The 17,916-nt window shown below is 35.2% G+C and overlaps 1 protein-coding gene across 2 annotated transcripts in view; it reads right to left on the bottom strand.

Moving 5' to 3' along the window:
* RFX3 (regulatory factor X3) overlaps nt 1-17,916 on the bottom strand; it is a gene marked incomplete at its 3' end in the record, with an annotated part of 187,571 nt that overhangs the window by 21,198 nt on the left and 148,457 nt on the right. For both annotated transcript variants that reach the window (XM_080709261.1, XM_080709262.1), the window contains exons 13-15: nt 17,073-17,222; nt 11,572-11,780; nt 4,361-4,514 (exon numbers count right to left, since the gene is read on the bottom strand). In XM_080709261.1, the coding sequence (XP_080565387.1) occupies nt 4,361-4,514; nt 11,572-11,780; nt 17,073-17,222 (513 nt within the window). The remainder of the gene's footprint in view (nt 1-4,360; nt 4,515-11,571; nt 11,781-17,072; nt 17,223-17,916) is intronic.

The following is a 17,916-nucleotide window of genomic DNA, read 5'->3' as shown; positions in this document are numbered from 1 at the left end:
CAGACCTATTTTATATTTTTATTTGGAAAAAGGGTCTCTTAAGCCAACTGAGGCTGTTTAGAACCTATGCAATCCTCCTGTCTTAGCCTCCTAAGTGTGGGGATTACAAGCATGCACCACCACCCCACCACCCCGGCTAGCATCTATGCTTTAAAAAAATTTTTTTTTTTGCTATGTTTGCATTTCTACCATACTTTTTCATTGAACTTCTATCCCAAAGCCTCCCTGTTGAATTACTTTAGCTCTTCTCCAATTTTTAGGTTTCTAAGATTTTCTTCCCTTCTATTTAGAGTATATCATCTTAATGAACCCAATTCATTTTTCTTTAAATGGTTAATCCTTATGGGTTCTTACTTTTCTTCCTGAAAAATGTATCTTTTTAATATTGTTATTCACAACTGAACAGTTAAAGTAATTTTTGGTATCTATTTTTATTTAAAAAGTTGACTTTAGAGGTGGTTTAGGTATATTAAAAGTATAGTTATGATAAAATAATTCAAATATATTAAATCTATTATATACATAAGATTTTTGTCACAGAAAATTATTTTCTGAAACAAACAAAATTCTGTTAATTCAGTGAATGTATTAGTGGACTTCATTCATTCATGTGAGTAGATTGTTCAATTTTTTTGTTGGAGTTATAGAGAATGCCTTATGATGCTTATACTTTTATTTAACAGGTATGGAAACAGGTGCAACTTGTATATTTTATTTCTACTCATTTTTTTTTCTTTAGGTAATGAGGATTGAATCCAGAGGCATTCTACCTTCTAATTCTATGCCCTAGTCCTTTTAAAAAAGTTTTAATTTTGGCCAGGCATGGTGGTGCACGCTTTTAATTACCCGCGCTTGGGAGGCGGAGACAGGAGGATTGCACAGGTTCGAAGTCAGCCTCGCTGGCTTAAGAGACACTGTTTCCAAATAAAAAAAAATATTTAAACAATAGGTCTGGGAGTGTAGTCTGGAGGTAGACGGGTTCCATCCCCAGGACCACCAAAAAAAAAAAAAAAAAGTTTTAGTTTTGAAATAGGGTCACGCTAGGTTGCTGAGAGTCTTGCAAAGTTGCTGAGGCTGGTTTCAAACCTGTGGTCCTCCTCTCTCAGCCTCCCAACTACTGGGATTACAGGCATTTTATTCATATTCCTAAAATTTCACCATTGCCAGAAGTCTGTGGCTACACTTAAAACTGCTTTAAAAGGAAAGCCTTTTTCCTTTCTCTGAACTTGTTTAACTGTTGGAACCTAGAAAGTTAGCTTTAATTAATTAATTAATTAATTAATTATTGTAGTACCGGGGATAGAATCCAGGGGCATTCTACCTCTGAGCTACACCCTTAGTTTTTTATTCTTTATTTTGAAATAGGGTCTCAGTAAATTGTGGAGGGCCTCTTAACTAAGTAGCTGAGGTCGGCTGCAAACCTGTGATCCTTCTGTCTCAGCCTCCCAAGTACTGGTATTACAAGCGTGGGCCCGAAAATGGATGAGCATAGATAACTCAGAAGTTTTCCCTACAAATTGGGAGAGCACACAAATAAGCAAATAAATTGGGAAGTATACATAGATCCTTGATATTTCAGAAGAACTTCCTAGAGATGCAAAGGAAGGCAAAGATTGCCCATCAGGATTAGCCAGCGAGTGTTAATGGATTTTCTGTTATCATTATCCTGTTCATTGTGTTAAAGAAGCCCCAGAGCACACGTAGTGATGGCAACTGAGTTAAATATATTAAAAAGAAGGTCCATTTCAGAAGTCCTGAACCTAGAGTTGAGAAATCTTACCATACTTAGTTTGCATGCTAATTGGGCGCTTTGCAGCAAGGCATCTACACAACTAAAGAACGAAACAGTAAAGGGGAAGTCAAATCTAAGAAAAGTCCAGATTGTTGAAGTCATATGAGGTTCTCCCTACTATTTAAAGGCTATGGTGATTCTTACTTCAATTCATTAAAAACCCACTTGGCATCATTTAAGCACAATCACCACTGGAGAACATCATACACAGACATATACATTGGCATACTACAAGAGATTTTAGAAAAAAAAGGACTATTTCAACTGACATTCTAAATATGTTTGATATGAATTTTATTTCTACTGCTATGGAAGCCCTTGAAGTATTCTGATATATTTTTATTTATACTTTTATTGTTATATTTATTAATTAGAAAAAGCATCCAATAATATTAATCTGTACTGTTTTTACTTACATAAGTACTTATACATAGCTTAAAATGAAATTATCTTCTTTACTGCTTTGGATAATTTGTGATTTTTTCTGACTTAGTATAATCCAGCAAGGTGTAAAGTACCTTCTTCAATGTAATAAAATGAGCCAGTGCTGAATCATTTGAGCATCTGCATCTATTCCCCATTATATTAACTCTTATTTATATTAGCTTCAGTCTTCACTTTTTGACACTTGTTGGAGACATTTTGATTACTATCTAGAAATTCTATAAAAGAAATCCCTCCCACTTTGTTAGTGATTAGAAGTATGGGTTTAAAATCCTGGCTATGCAGTTACATATGTACATTTTAGTTAAAATTGCTGAGTATTAAAGGGTAAATTCTAATGCCCAAAATATGTTATAAGTAGGAAAATACTCCCTATATAATTGTCCATTTGTTAGTTTTTAGGAAGCGCTCTCTTCTGGGATGACCTTTGTTAATCTGTGTCTTGGAGCTGGAGGAGGTCTTGTACTTACATGTTACTGGAAGGGGAAGAGGGAGACGAAGATGGGGTGGGGAAGAGCTCATTGTTAGTATCTCTGTACCCGGAAGACAGTTTTAGATTCTTACCATAAGTTTCTGTGTGTGTTTTTGGTACGTACTTGTGTTCATTGTGCACAAAGTTCCTATTTATGTCTTAACACCTTAACTTCATAGATGTCCCAAAGTGACAGTGTATGGTAATAAGTAGAGCTTGATAAATTAGCCAACTTGAAAATACCTTTTTGTTCTAATTGTTAAGAAGGTGCACCATGGGCATGGAACCGTCACACCTCTGGGCAGTGTGTCAGGGCTTGTTCATCCCGCTGGCAGCAGAGGGGCGGAAGGAAGTGCACAGAGGTGGAGCAAGTGTTCCTCAGATGGACATTTTGATTTTGTTGTGAGCCATTGGTGTGTGTGCGTCCTCTGTGCTGTTACACAGTACCACCTTAACTCACTGGGAACATTACTTTAAAGTTAATATTTTAGTAGTAATCTGATGACTCTTAGAAACATGCTGGTATACTCTTGCTTATATCTACTTTTAAATCGAGCATTAAGGGAATGCAATATTTCACTCAACTCTGCCAGTATGTGTCTCCAGTGGCCTGCTGCTCTACAGAAATGTTTTCGTCCCAAGAAAGGCAGGATTACAGTTACTTTTCTACCAGGTTGAGTTGGTGTACTATATCCTTGGTTAATGAAAATACTCTTGTAACTTTGAGATTTTTGAGTTGAATATTGATGTGTGGAAAAGCACTATACATACTATGATCTTGATCACACACATGGCATGTCGTGTACGTGTACACAGGAGTGGAAGGCCACAGCAACCCAGCTGCTTGTGACTGGATGACTTTGTTCTTGTGTTTTTGTTTCCTGTAGTGCATATATAAACTTTACAAAATAAAGGTTATTTTATGAACCTTAAAAAAAAATCCTGGCTATGTGTTCAAAACAAGTTTTCTACTATTTATTAACTATGTCAACATTTAATCTCTCTGTGCTTGAGCTTTGCACATAAACCTCAGGTACTCATTTGTAAAACAGGATAAAACATTTTATTACATGTAAAGGTTTAGGACTATGCCTAGCACATAGCAAGTGTCTAAAAAATGTTAGCTCTCCTCCTCTTTCTCCTTCTCTTCCCATCATCATCATCATCATCATCATCATCATCATCATCATCATCATCACCTTCACCATCAACATAATCATCCTTCTAAAATAGAAGCATTCATTTTTTTCTTGAAAACTGGGAAAAAGAATCTACAAATAAATATTTATGTCTTTTGCATTTTCAACCTTTAACTTTACCAGAAGCAATAATCTTATTTCCCACTCAATAGTTTTTTTTAAAGTCCAGTGATTTTCAAGCCTTTCTTTTGCATAGACATTTACATAAAATAACAAAACATTCTATAAAATTCACATGATGCAATTTACTATTTCAGAATTCTTTGCTTGAAATAAACATATGAACTGAGGAACTTAAGGCAACTTATAATAATTCCACAGTCCTGCTTGGGTCTGATGTTCATTTGGTTAAGAACCACTGTTTTAATCAATAATACACTTAGATTTAAGTGTAATTGAGGTTCTCTTTTATTTAAAAAGCCCAGAGGGTAATAACTCTTTCAGCATCCTTACCTCTCCCATGACTGCTATGGGTGTCTCTCCTGTTGCCTGAGCAACACGATGTTCTACTAAGTAGAACATATATTCATCGTAGAGTAGACGGATCAGGTGGAAGGAGCCAAAGCTAGCAGCACTGCGTAAGGTTAAGTCCCGAATAACCATTGAGCTGTCCCAAGAAAAAAGATAAATGCAGTCAATATTAGTGACAAGGGTTACAGAACCTACTTTCCTCTTAAAAGAAGTTACACTGGATGTCTATGTGGTTGATATAGTACAAAATTTTTCATAGATTAATTATTGAAAACAATTAGCTCAACTAACTTAAACAGGGTCATAAAGAGGTAATCCTCCCTAAGACTTGATCCTTATTAGGGCTAGATAGATCTTCAATTGGAAAGAACATTTTACCATCATAAGCATGTTTGTAGTTCCATTAAACTCATAATTAGATCAGAATTGAATAAAAAGGTATATGAATGGATGACAATTCATCACCAGAATAGGAAAAGAAACTCAAAATGAAAACCTTATTGATTATTCTTAGCACTCACTGATTAATTTCATAATAAATATATTTGTTTTAAAATATGACATTCAGCTGGGCATGGTGGCACACTCTTGTAATACCAGTACTTGGGGGTCTGAAACAGGAAGATTTCAGGTTCATGGACAGCCTCAACTACTTAGTAAAGTACTCTGCAACTTAGTAAGACTCTGTTTCAAAAATAAAGAATTAAAAATAGGGCTGAGGGTGTAGTTTGTAGTAAAATGCCTCTGGGCTCAATCCATAGCACCACAAAATAAATAAATAAATAAAACATGGAATTCCTAACTTTCTTAGGAATCTAGGTACCAGAGGTAGTCCAGGTAATGGAGGGGAAATACCAGCAAAGCTTGAATGGAAAGATAGGGGAGGAGGAAGACTGAACTTGATTAATGAGGGTCTACATCCAAATATGTGTAAAATTATGAATATGGCATGGTTACCCTGGACAATCATTGGTGGGAGAGGGAAGGGAAAACAGGGGCAGGGGAGGAGAGGGCACCAAGTATAGTTTAAATGTATACCATTTATGTTCAATAAAAAATCTCAAAAAATTAAAGAAAAAAAACATGGCATTCCTTTATTATAGAAAAACAATCCTCAGTCATTTGAATGTCAATAAATCTTTGGAAGGATACACTGTATAAATGTAAAATAAATTCATTCTATATATTTCTAAATTAAAAATTTAGGACTTTGTATTTCTCTTAAAATAGTCCTGAAATAATGTGAAAGACTAAGAAGAATGATCATAAGGAGTAATTCTCTGATATCATTATAGACATGCAAAGTCAATTTTTTCCCATGATAATTTACATTATTCATTCATTAGATATTTATTGGGTTCTTACTCTGTGCCAGGGTCTTATATTAGAACAAATGAGACAAAATTTTGTTTCAACAGTTTACATTCCAGTAGGAGAGACAGTAAACAAAAGCACAAGTAGATATAAAATACAGAGTCAGGTAAGAGATTGAAGAGTGATGGTTTCAGGCATTTTAAGTTAGGGTGCCAGGAAAATTTTTTTCTGAGGAGATGATCTGACCAAGAATTGAATTTGAAGTGAGGGAGTGAGCCACAGGAACACACAAGGAAAGAGTTTTCCTGGCAGAAAGGAGACTAAGTACTAAGACCTTGAGGGGAGAGCTTTGTTCACAGAAAGACTGGGAAGTCCAAGTGTTTGGAGGACATCTAGCAAAGCACTGAGACTCAATTCTTTGTGATTATGCTCAAACATGTGATTGAATCTGAAGGTCACGAGCAGCTGCATCACTTGGTGTCTTGCAGACAATGACAAGGCATTTGGATTTTATTCCCAGTGCTTTAGTAGTCTTTGAACAGCTAGGCAATCACTTTATTTCAACATCGGAGCCTGCCATGAGGAAGGCCGGTGCTGGGGCCTCCGAAGCCGGGATCGGAGCCAGCTGAGGGGGTTAGGCCAGTGTCGGGGCCAGCGAGGCCAGAACCAGGGCCTTCCGTGAGGCAAGGCCGCTGCTTGAGCCAGCGAGGTCTGGATCATCCACCGGGTAGCCAGGCCACAACTGGGGCCGTCAAGAGTGGGATCGGTATTTGCAACGCGGCATGCACAGAGAAATATTGCAGAAAATTAAAACCAGATGCTTCCCCTAATCAGCAATAACTAGGAGGAAACGGGCAACAGGAAGTGGTCGAGCTATAGAAAGGGCCCTATAGTGAAGCAATTAAGGTGACCAATCAGAGGGTATGGAATAGGGGAGGATGGAGCCTCTTTAAAAAGCAGGAGGTACATAAACACATGTATCAAAGTTAATCACCAAACAAGCATGGGATCGAGGGAGGGGGAGGGAATGGGATGGGGACTGGATGAGGGCTAATTGGATGATGTGTGCTTGTATATCCTCTCAAGTCTTATATTCCAATGTGATGTATGATTACAATGCACCAATAAAAATAAATTTAAAAAATACAAAAGTAATATGTTCTGTTGGAAATTTTTAAAAAATCTGCTGACTTCTAATTATAATACCTAGTAAATTTTAAAAAATACTAATAGGCATGTCATGATATTACTGTCATATGTTTAGAAAAGAATCATTTGAATTGGATCATCAGTGCTACATCTACTTTATTTTCTCTGTGTTGGGCCTCTGCCCTACATGCCAAGTACTAAATGACACAATTAACAGTTTAACTGAAAACTGTATTCTGTATTGTCCAATTCAGACTTATGTTAAGACATGTTGCAAAATTAACTCAATTGAATTTCATGTTGCTAAGTTACCATAACTTTAACTCCCTTTAAAATTAGAGTTGTAAATGTTAATTATTTTATAATGGATAAGAAATACTTTGGTGTATTTATCCTTATAATTCATGGTGTTAAAACTGAAACAAAGACCTTAAGACATGATATTGAACCTCTTTGAATACCAGAGAGTGCATTATACTGTTCCTAACGAGAAAGGTGAAAATATCATAACTGTGGCTCCAATGTAAATTCCTCCTTCCTCTTAGAACTGTAAAATTGACTAAAATGAGCATTCTTTTTTTTTTTTTTTAAGAACTACGCATTTTTCAGTTGTAGGCTAACTGGGGTCCCTGTGCTCTTTTCTTAAACTTGCTTTTTCTTCCCCTCCCCACATTTTTGTCTGTACTGGGAACTGAACCCAGGGCCTTTCACATGCTAGACAAGTGCTCTATACCAACTGACCTACGTCCATAGCCCTGAATTTTGTTCTTTGAAAAGTGGATTATTTGGATGACTTTCAGACTATCCCTGAGGAATGTTCTCTTCCAGGATCCATAATACACACATGCTGAGAAATGGCCCACATTCTCTATTTTTGCCTATGAATGTAGTGACATTACTTCTACCTTTCAGAAAGCCAACAGTAGCCATTCAAAGCCAGTTAAGGGAAGGGACCCCCCCCCACACACACACACTTGTAGCAGAACACGTGTGTAGTAATATATCAAGTGCTGCTAGCATAATTCTCTGCCAGTTGTTTTCTATATTTCTATGTATATAAATATATACACAGAGTTTTAAGAAATTATGAGATGAAGAATCTGATTTCAGAAGATAAAAGGTCTATGAATGAATGTGACTGCCAAATTTTCACTGGCATTTACAAATTTACAAATTCTTGGCATTTACAATGTCAAAAACATTTTTATAAATACTTTAATTCTGCTTCCTGATAGTTTGTGAATGCAGTTTTCATCACTCAATATGTTCTATGCCTCAGTAGAAAACAGTTCAGATATTAAAGGGTCTTCAGTTTCTAAGCTATGGACTTTGCCTACCAGCAGGAGGTGTGCATCTGTCTGAATGTGCCTTTCCTCTGTGGCCCTGAATGGTATGCCTTCAAGTCCTTTGGAAATGAAAATAATAACCATAATAATGTCTAATAATAACAAGCCAATTATCCCCAACTCAGGGAGGACAGAGGGCAGGCAAATGATGATCTACTGGGTCTGTATATCTACTGTGAATAAGAAATACAAGCAAGTAATTTTCTCTTTTTTCCAAATACCTGTAATAGATCTCTGTGGAGACCAAGGCTCCAGGGGTGTATTTCTAAAATAGTATCAGTTAAATGGAGGGGGAAAACCCACAGGAGGAGTAATGGCAAGCCTGACACTATAAACATAGAAAGGAATGGAAAGGAGAAGAAAATATTCTTGCTTGTTCTGATGCAGAGGATGGATGGCCTCTGGTTTTGGTCATACATATTTTAGAAGAGCCAGTAAGTGTTTCTGCTATTTCATCAACAGTTAATGGAATATATATATATATATATATATATATATATATATACATACATACACATACACATACACATACACATACACACACACACTATTATATTATTTTCTGGGAAAAAATTATGAATAAAAGTACTGACTCTCAAGCAAATGAGAAACTTTCTAAATTCCTCCATGGAAGTATTCCCAAATGTTCTATTGCTTCTACTGTTGCTATATCTACTTTGAGAACATGATGATGATGCTTCCCAAGTCTTCCCCATATGCTAATGAAACACATTTCTTATCAACACATCTCTCATCAAACTAGTGCTGGCTTCACTGAAGCATATCCGTGGGTCATAGGGTCAGGTAACACCTAAATAGTGTGTTTTTAAAATCATGTGAGCAAAATGGACTAAATGTATGAGAAGCAGAACTGTGAATTATATCACTACAGGAAAAAAAATAAAACCACAGCAGAAAATTATCAGGCTTGCTTTCATTGCATTTGACCCTGGGCTAAATACTAAAGACTGTTTTCAAGACTTAAAGATAAATTAACTCTTAAACATATAGGAAACCTGTATCTCTACTTTAGCTTAAGAAATAGGAACTGGGCCAAGTTAGTTCAGAAAGAAAAGAGTCATTTATAATTAAAACAAAAGCAACTACCATCAAATTAAAAGACCTTTCTTTCCATATTTATAAAGGTTTTAAAAATAAGGTAGAAATTCTATAGTGTGGGCTTATTGGTTCACAAGTGATCTTGGTTCCTAAATTCTGTTATTTATTTATATACCTTCCTTTTTCATGGCTATTTTTGGGCCTACTACTGATGCTTAGACTATGAGTGTATCCATAGCCATAGACAGAGGTATGTCCTGTGGTCACTACTTTCTGATATAAGCATGCTTACATATGATTTAAATTATAGACTATCTATACCTATAGGTAAATCAGGTCAATGTCAGCAGGGTCACCTTAAAGAAACAAAAACACAACACAAATTTTTACCTCAAAAATAAATGCAAGGTTTAAAATATAACTTATGCTGTGAAATTCAAAGGTACCAATTTGAATTTCACTATAATGTATAATTACATTACACCAATAAAATTCTTTAAAAATATTTAACTTATTTTATGAAATAGAGCTCCATTTGCATGTACACCTGCTGACCAACCCAAGTCATAAATGCTGTCATTAACTCTGTGGTAGAAATATGGTCAACAGCTCATTCCAACATTTGGTATCCAATATCACATAATCAGAAAATTTCTATCAAGATTATCTTGTCAAAAAGTGATTCATATTATTAATAAGCTTTGTTACTATCTACTAGATTACTAGCTGTCTATCAGAACCACCAGGAGGCTGAGCCTAATTATCCCCATTCTAATTTTTTTTTTTTTTTTTTTTGCGGTACTAGGGATGGAGCCCAGGGGCATTCTACCTCTAAGCTATACCCCTAGACCTATTTTGTTTATTCTTTATTTTGAAACAGGGTCTCACTAAGCTTCAGAGGGACTCACTAAATAGCTGAGGCTGGCCTCAAACCTGTGATCCTCCTGTCTCAGCATCCCAAGTACTGGGATTATAAGCGTGTGCCACCATACCAGGCCCCATTCTAATTTTGATTTAGTAGATCTCAGAGCCCCTAAGATTTTTTAAAATGTGAATTCTGATATTTTAAATGCAAGCAGGTTAGGAAACAGTTGTAACTGATAACTGAAGAGGTTAATTAAATAGCTCTGAACATGTATCATTTTGAAGCCTGGTGTGGTGGCACATGCTTATAATCCCAGTACTTGGGAAGCTGAGACAGGAGGATCACTGGACAGGAGGATCACAGCCTCAGCTACTTATTGAGGCCCTCCACAACTTAGTTTTGGGAAGGGCTAGATATTTGTATTTCTAACATATTTTTAAGTGATAGGGATGCTACTGGTCTAGGGACCACAGACTGAAGATAACTAAGTAAGAAAACAAAGCAAGAGTGGTGCTAATGCTCAAGAAAGAAGCTTAGCCATGTATGGTGGTGCACATGTGTAATCTCAGTAGATCACAGGTTCAAGGCCAGCCTCAGCAACTTAGTGAGACCTTATTTCAAAATAAAAATAGAATAAAGAGTTGAGGGTATAGATCAGTGGTAGAAAACTCCTAGATTAAATCCCTAGTACAAAAATAAGAACAATCTGGGAAGGCTTCTGAGAAAATGTATTGGAACCAAGTTTCAAGATGTGGTAGATTTTCATGGTGGCCACAGAGAGAGAACATTGGCTTGTTAAGAAGGAAATGGGGAATAGGGCATGATAGTGCACACCTGTAATCCCAGTACTTGGTAGGCTGACACAGGAGGATGGTAGGTTCGAGGCCAGCCTCAGCAATTTAGTGAGACTCTCAGCAACCTAGAGAGACCAGATTTCAAAGCAGAAAATATAAAGGACTTGAGGAATGGCAAAGGTTACTACTAATTCATTTGCCTAGAATATAAAGAAACAGAATAAGTAGAACAATAATAATAACTATGGCAGTAATTTTAAATGCTTACTAAATACTAAAAATTAGAATAAAGATTTGTATTATCTAATTTATCCTCAAGAAACAAAAACAAAAAGAAGCAAAACAAAAAAAATCCTAAATAATGAAGGTTGTAGGAGAAAGGACTATAGCTCTTTTTTAACTTTTGCTAAATCCATCTAGACTTGTACCTTAGATATTACCATCTGAGGACTTCTAGGGCTTTGAGTCCTAGATAATTCCCTTTCCTAACAGAGAGTTTGTTTCCATAAGTGTTCTGGTTCAATTCCATTGACCTGGATTGAATACAGTTATAATAGGGAATATTCATTATGTCTAAATTCAGTTATTTTGTTTTGTCTGTAAGATATGTACACATACACACACACGTACAATATGAGGAAAACTTAGAGGAAACTGAGCTGGTACCTGTAGAAAGACCATTTCAGCAGAAATTGCCTGGCAGCTTTAGGAAAACTGGGTCTTCCCTCATAGGGCTTCAGTGCTTGCATCATCACGTTGTCAAGCCACGCAGCCCACTGTTCCAGGGTGCTCTGCTGCTGAAGAGTCATCTTGAAGTCCGTTTCTAGTCTCTGAACCATATTGTCATCACACTGGCACACCCAGGAAGCCTGCTCCTGGGACAATTCAAGAGAGCAAAGGAAAAGTTCAACTCAGCATCTTCTCATTGAATGCCAGCACATAGATCAGAAACAAGAACAGTAAATTATACGCTTCAAAGCATTAAATAGTTTAAAAAATGAATGATTTGCTAATTGTTTTTTTAAAAAAAACACTTTCATCAGCTGAAGGGGCTTAAAATTTCCTCTTGCTCATTCTGCTCTGTGAAAAAGCTATGTGAAACAAAGTACAACTTGGTTTTTCTACATTAGCTAATCTGTGTGAGAGATTAGAATCCATATTAAGAAAAGCAGAAGCTCAATTCTACAGCTCTCTCACCCCATTCTTTACATATTGCCTTCAAAAGTTCTTTTTTCTCCCATCAGATAAAACTTTAATTCTTTTAAGATTTGGAATAAGTCAGATGGATAAATAGATTCAATTGGCCAAAAGTGGTCCCTTAAGGTTAAAACAAAAACAAACACTGAATGGTACTAGGTAGAAGCATATGCTGTGTGAGTTTATGGATTGGAAACTGAAATCTCAAGGGCTATCAAGGAAAAGCTATGAATGCAAATTAATTCACAGAACTGAAAACAACAACAATAACAACAAAAACTCTTTTGAGAAAATGTAGACATGCTACCTGCCAGGAAATTTGATTACTGCAACTTTCCTTCTGGTTCTGGTTGAGAAGTTTCATGTTTAGTAGTAACAATGAAAACAGAAACTTTAAAGTTACTTTTCAGTGGTTGATATAAGTTTTATGATGCTTCTACTACTATGCTGCATTTTAAAATTGAAAGAAAAAACTTTTCTATCAAAGTCAAAGATATAATTATTTGGCAATACAATGACTGATAGAAAACAGATTTTAATCTAGGTTCTGAAACAACCAAACTGACCTCAAGCAATTAATTATATCTACATGGGCCTCAGTTTCCCTAAGCATAAAATTAAGAAAATGAAATGTAAGAAGAATTTTTAAGGTGAGTTCATTATGCCACCCAATTTTTTTCTAGATAGGTTTCTTTGAAGATCCTAATTCTATATGTGAGATACTTTGAATAAGTATTTCTCTTAAAACAGTGTCTAACATAGTCATTCTATATGTTCTCAGATGATAAGCTCATTCAAATTGATAATTTCTTTTCTTTTTTTTTTTTTTTTGCGGGTCTGGGGATGGAACCCAGGGGCATTCGGCCTCCAAGCCACACCCCTTGCCCTATTTTTTATTCTTTATTTTGAAACAGGTCTCACTGAGTTGCAAAGGCCCTCACTAAGTAGCTGAGGCTGTCCGCGAACCGCGATCCTCCTGTCTCAGCCTCCTGAATGCTGGGATTACCAGCGTGCGCCACCACGCCCAGCAAATTGATAATTTCAAAAGAACAAATTTCTAATCTCCGCTATTCTAATTCCAGCATCTCTCCTGAGCCTACAGATTTTACCTATTCAAAGGTTATTTTATTCTACAGGCATTTCAAATTCAAACTGCCCCAAATTCAATCCATTTTATTTTCCCACGGAAACCTATGCTTTCTTCATGTTTCAGTTAGTAATACCATTCACTATTCTTTCTTTAATTAATCATAAATCTTTTCAGATGTTACCTCCTAAATATCACTTTTAAATATCTTACAAGTATGCTAAACATGACTATAAAAAATTAAAAATATAAATAAGGAAAAAGGAACAAAATATTAAGAAGGCAAGAGATAGCAACATGTTGATATAGAAGTGGTTCTAATGAATATGAATATATAACTATGAATATTTGTAATATATGCATATGCTATATTATTTATGCATACATTGCTTATATTTTATATTATATATTTATTCATAATTATATGTATTATTTATATTTGTATTATTTATTCTCATACATATATAACTAAAAAGATGTCACACATTCAACTAGATATTCTGCTTAGCTTAATGATATATGACTCTTTCCATCGATACAGCTATACCGTTCAATGAGTGAGTTTGTTTCATTATATGACTATAGCATTATTTATATGGTCAATTCCATACAGTTAGATGTTTGTCCCAACATTTTATTATCGTACATAAACCTAGAATTAGCAGATATATCTTGTTTATTTTTCCACTTACTTTGTATAATAGATTTAATTGGGGAAGGGCTAAATGAGTGATGTGTGCATATTTGCCTCTACCATCTTGTATTTCATTAAGATGTATGACTATGCCAGGCATGGTGGTGCACCCTTGTAATCCCTGCACTTGAGAGGCGGAGACAGGAGGATTGTGCAGGTTCGAAGCCAGCCATGCTGGCTTAAGAGACCCTGTTTCCAAATTTAAAAAAAAAGTATAAAATAGGTCTGGGAGGTAGAATAAAATAGCCCAGAGGTAGAAGGGTTTCCAGGAACCCCAGTACCACCACCAAAAAAAAAAAAAAAAAAAAAAAAAAAAAAGATGTATGACTACAATGGACCAATAAAAATAAAAAATAAATAGATAAAAAAGAATAGTTAAGTGTCAAATGATCCCAGAAATTTTATGTAAGTTTAAAGTTTAAGACTACATAGGAGTACCAAGAAAGAATTTTAAGCACCCAAAATTATAAAACAAAAGTTGTATTTGATATTTTCACTATAATAAAAACATAACTTTGACCATCCTTACCATTTATAAAGTGTACAGTATAGTCATATATGTACCTTGTGGTATAATAGCTCTCTATAGCATTTTCATCTTGCAAAATTAAAATGCTTATACTCATTGTAGGAGTGGCTGGTTTGTGATTTTTGTGTACTGATGATGGGGAGGAGAAACTTTCTGGTATCCATGGATGAATTTCACTCTTACTATAAATTGAAATTCACTGTTATGTGGAAATTAGTTTTTTCCAAGAGAAACAATCACATAAAATGTAATTTAGAGAAATAAAGCCACAACACAATAATCTGGCCTTTCAATCTACTTTATAACATACTTAATTTCATTATTCTTTAGACTGAATATACACTAACAATAAGACACTGTAAATATTTCCTTGTGAAAAGAATTTAGAGTTTTCCATTTTATAGTTGAAAAATTAAGAGTGAACATTTATAGGTGTTTGCAACTTGCATAAAAATTATATCTAAAACAATAAGCATCAGGAAATTCAAGATAAGAATGCTTTTTAAATATAGAAATACAAGTATATGCAATAGTTAGGTTATCAGGTCAGACTACCCAACCATTTAACACATAATGTAGAAGAAAAGCTACCCATTTACACACAAAAATCAGAGAACAATACCACTGTAATACTATCAATTAAGTGAGAAAGAAAACCAATTATACTGCAATAGAAAAATTATCTTGAATGCATGAGGAAAAGAAGATTTAATTAGAAGAAAATGAAGTAGAGAAAATAAATTTATGGGTCTCCTGTCTGAAAGGAACTTTCGAGGTCTTAGAACGTTATAATATTGATAGTTAAATGCAACTTCATTGTTTCAAAGTAAAGTCTCCTTATTCCACATGAGCATTGTTCTTAATTTTGTCATTCTTACTGAAGTTAGTCTTAGAAGAGGCAGGGACAACTTCCAAATGAACAGGAGAAAGTGATAAAGGTGAAATGAGAAGCAGGTACCCTGGGGAAATCAGGCAAAGCTTGGAACAGGAAAGGAAAGAAACAAGGAAGTTAAAGATAAAATATGCTACCTTGAGAGAGAGATTGTTGTGCTAATGAAGGGCTCAGCAATGTGTTCATGGTCTTCTGAAGAGAGGAAAAGGTTTTTGGGGAACAGATACTTAATCATACATGTTTCAGTCCTAATGACTGCATGGTAGATTCAGATAAACCTGATAACTGTCAATGAACAAGGAAAATGGGTAGCCTCAAATATGCTGGATGAAACATAAGTAGTAGAGAAGAAATATAATTGACTAATGTGCAAAGATGTCCTCAAGGGTGTTGTTCATAACCAGAGAAGAACTCACTTGTATAAATACTTCATGGAATTGTAAACACACAAATACAGATACACATAGGAAAATATGCCAGCAGAACATTTCAAAACATTTTCAGATATTAGAGATCATTATTAAGTATTTTGTTATTGAATTTAAATTACTTTTTGGAATTAGTAGTTGTCTTCTTGCTTCAACTTTCTCTTTTCTTTTTATTTAAAATAAGCATTAAGCCGGGCATGGTGGTGCACACTTGTAATCCCAGTACTTGACAGGCTGAGACAGGAGGATCGCACAGGTTCGAAGCCAGCCTCAGCTATTTAGTGAGGCTCATGGCAACTTAGTGAGACCCTGTTTCCAAATAAAATAAAAAATAGGTCTGGGAGGGTAGCTCAGAGGTATAAGCCTCTGAGTTCCATCTCCTGTACCACCAATCAAACAAACAAATGTTAGAGTACAGATTTTGAGGTAATAAAACCTTTGAATATTCTCAATAAATCATTTAATGTAAAACCATCAAAATATGCTAAGGAAATGGCTTGGTAAATTTAAGACACTTTGTTCTTGTAAAGGCTATGTGTTTGTGTATATATGTATGTGTTTGCATATAGAGATCAACTGATAGATTAAAAAATATAACTATTTGTATCAGAAGTTTGAGCCAGTTCCAAGAAACTCACAATGAGCATAATTAATTCACTGTGCCCTAAAAGTGAGCCCAGCCCAAATATTACTTTTTAAAATATTTTAGATGATAAAATTCTGCTGGACATAGAGATTAAAAATTCTAGGAAATGTAATTAATAGTTTTATTAAATGATATTTTAAGAGTTATATTGCGATATAATTCAACTTATGGCATCTTTTTTCAAGTGAACAAATATTTCCCAGGTACCTTTAAGTAACCTTTGTTTTTAGTTCTTTCAAGGTAGGATACTATAATAGCAGAAATATCTGTGGTTGACATGATATAAATTATTAAATATGTAAGTAATAATAATCTAAAATAAATGTTATAAAATAGGAAAATAAAGCCCCAAGTAACAAGTACCTTGACAAAGATCCTCCAGAAAATAGAAGATTTTAATTTCTTGCCTGACTTCAATAATTGTGACCATTATTTTTTATTCCAGAAGCCCTGGTGATATATTATGCTGCCTTCTAAGACTATATATCTTAGTTGTTGACTTTAACCAAAAAACACAGGTGCATCAAAATCATATCTGAGTAAAACTTCCCTCTTTGGGGACACTGCCTATATAGGTACTTCATATACATATATATATTTGAGACTTTAAAAATAAATTTGATGATTCTAATTTAGAAGAATAAATTGAGTATTTATAAAAAACAACAACAGGTGGTGTAAAAAAAGAGAGTACCTGGACATTGGCAAAGTCAACACGGTTGAGGTCATTGAGCATCTGGTTGATTTGGGAAGTGTTCTGAAGCACTGCGCGAGCTGCCTGGGCCAGGTGATTGAGCGACGTGTATCTTCGCAGAGTCTGGGCAAAGGCACTTACAGCGGCGACCTATAAAGAAACCCAAGTAAGCTGGGAATTTTTTTCCCTATCTTTAGTAAAAGAAACCACTGTAATCTTCAAATCTTTTTCCCTTGCCAAATTTAAATGTTTCCTTTGACACTTACTTTAAATTCATTTGGTGAGACAGTTTACTTGTAAATTACATCATTTAAATATCTTAAACCAAGAATTATTTTTCTTTTGAGTATGTTGAGGTCAAGACTAAAACAAACTCCCACATTCCTTGACATCTGAGGGCAGCATTAATTAAACCAGTCTTGAAAGTAACTACTTACAGCAAGAATTGATTTTGTCTACAGAAGTATAAAAATATTGGTTTTCATTTCTTTTTATTTTAAAAATCAAACTCCACAATCCAATTTTACTTTTGTGTGTGTGGTACTGGGATGGAACCCAGGGGCAACCCACCTCTGAGCTATACTCCCAGCCCTATTTTTTTATTCTTTATTTTGAAACAGTGTCTTACTGAGTTGCAAAGGGCCTCACTAAGTAGTAGTCGAGGCTGTCTTCAAACCATGATCCTCCTGTCTCAGCCTCTCAAACGCTGGGATTACAAGTGTGTGCCACCACGACTGGCTAACAATCCAATTTTTAAGTTGAATTAAAAATATTTTTCAAGCCGGGCGTGGTGGTGCACGCTTGTAATCCTATCATTCGGGAGGCTGAGACCTGAGGATCGTGG

This window comes from Muscardinus avellanarius, assembly GCF_963383645.1.
Source record: "Muscardinus avellanarius genome assembly, chromosome: 13".
Taxonomy (NCBI): domain Eukaryota; kingdom Metazoa; phylum Chordata; class Mammalia; order Rodentia; family Gliridae; genus Muscardinus; species Muscardinus avellanarius.
The sequence above is the reverse complement of the archived record's forward strand: the minus strand, read 5'-3'. Positions and strand labels throughout refer to the sequence as shown.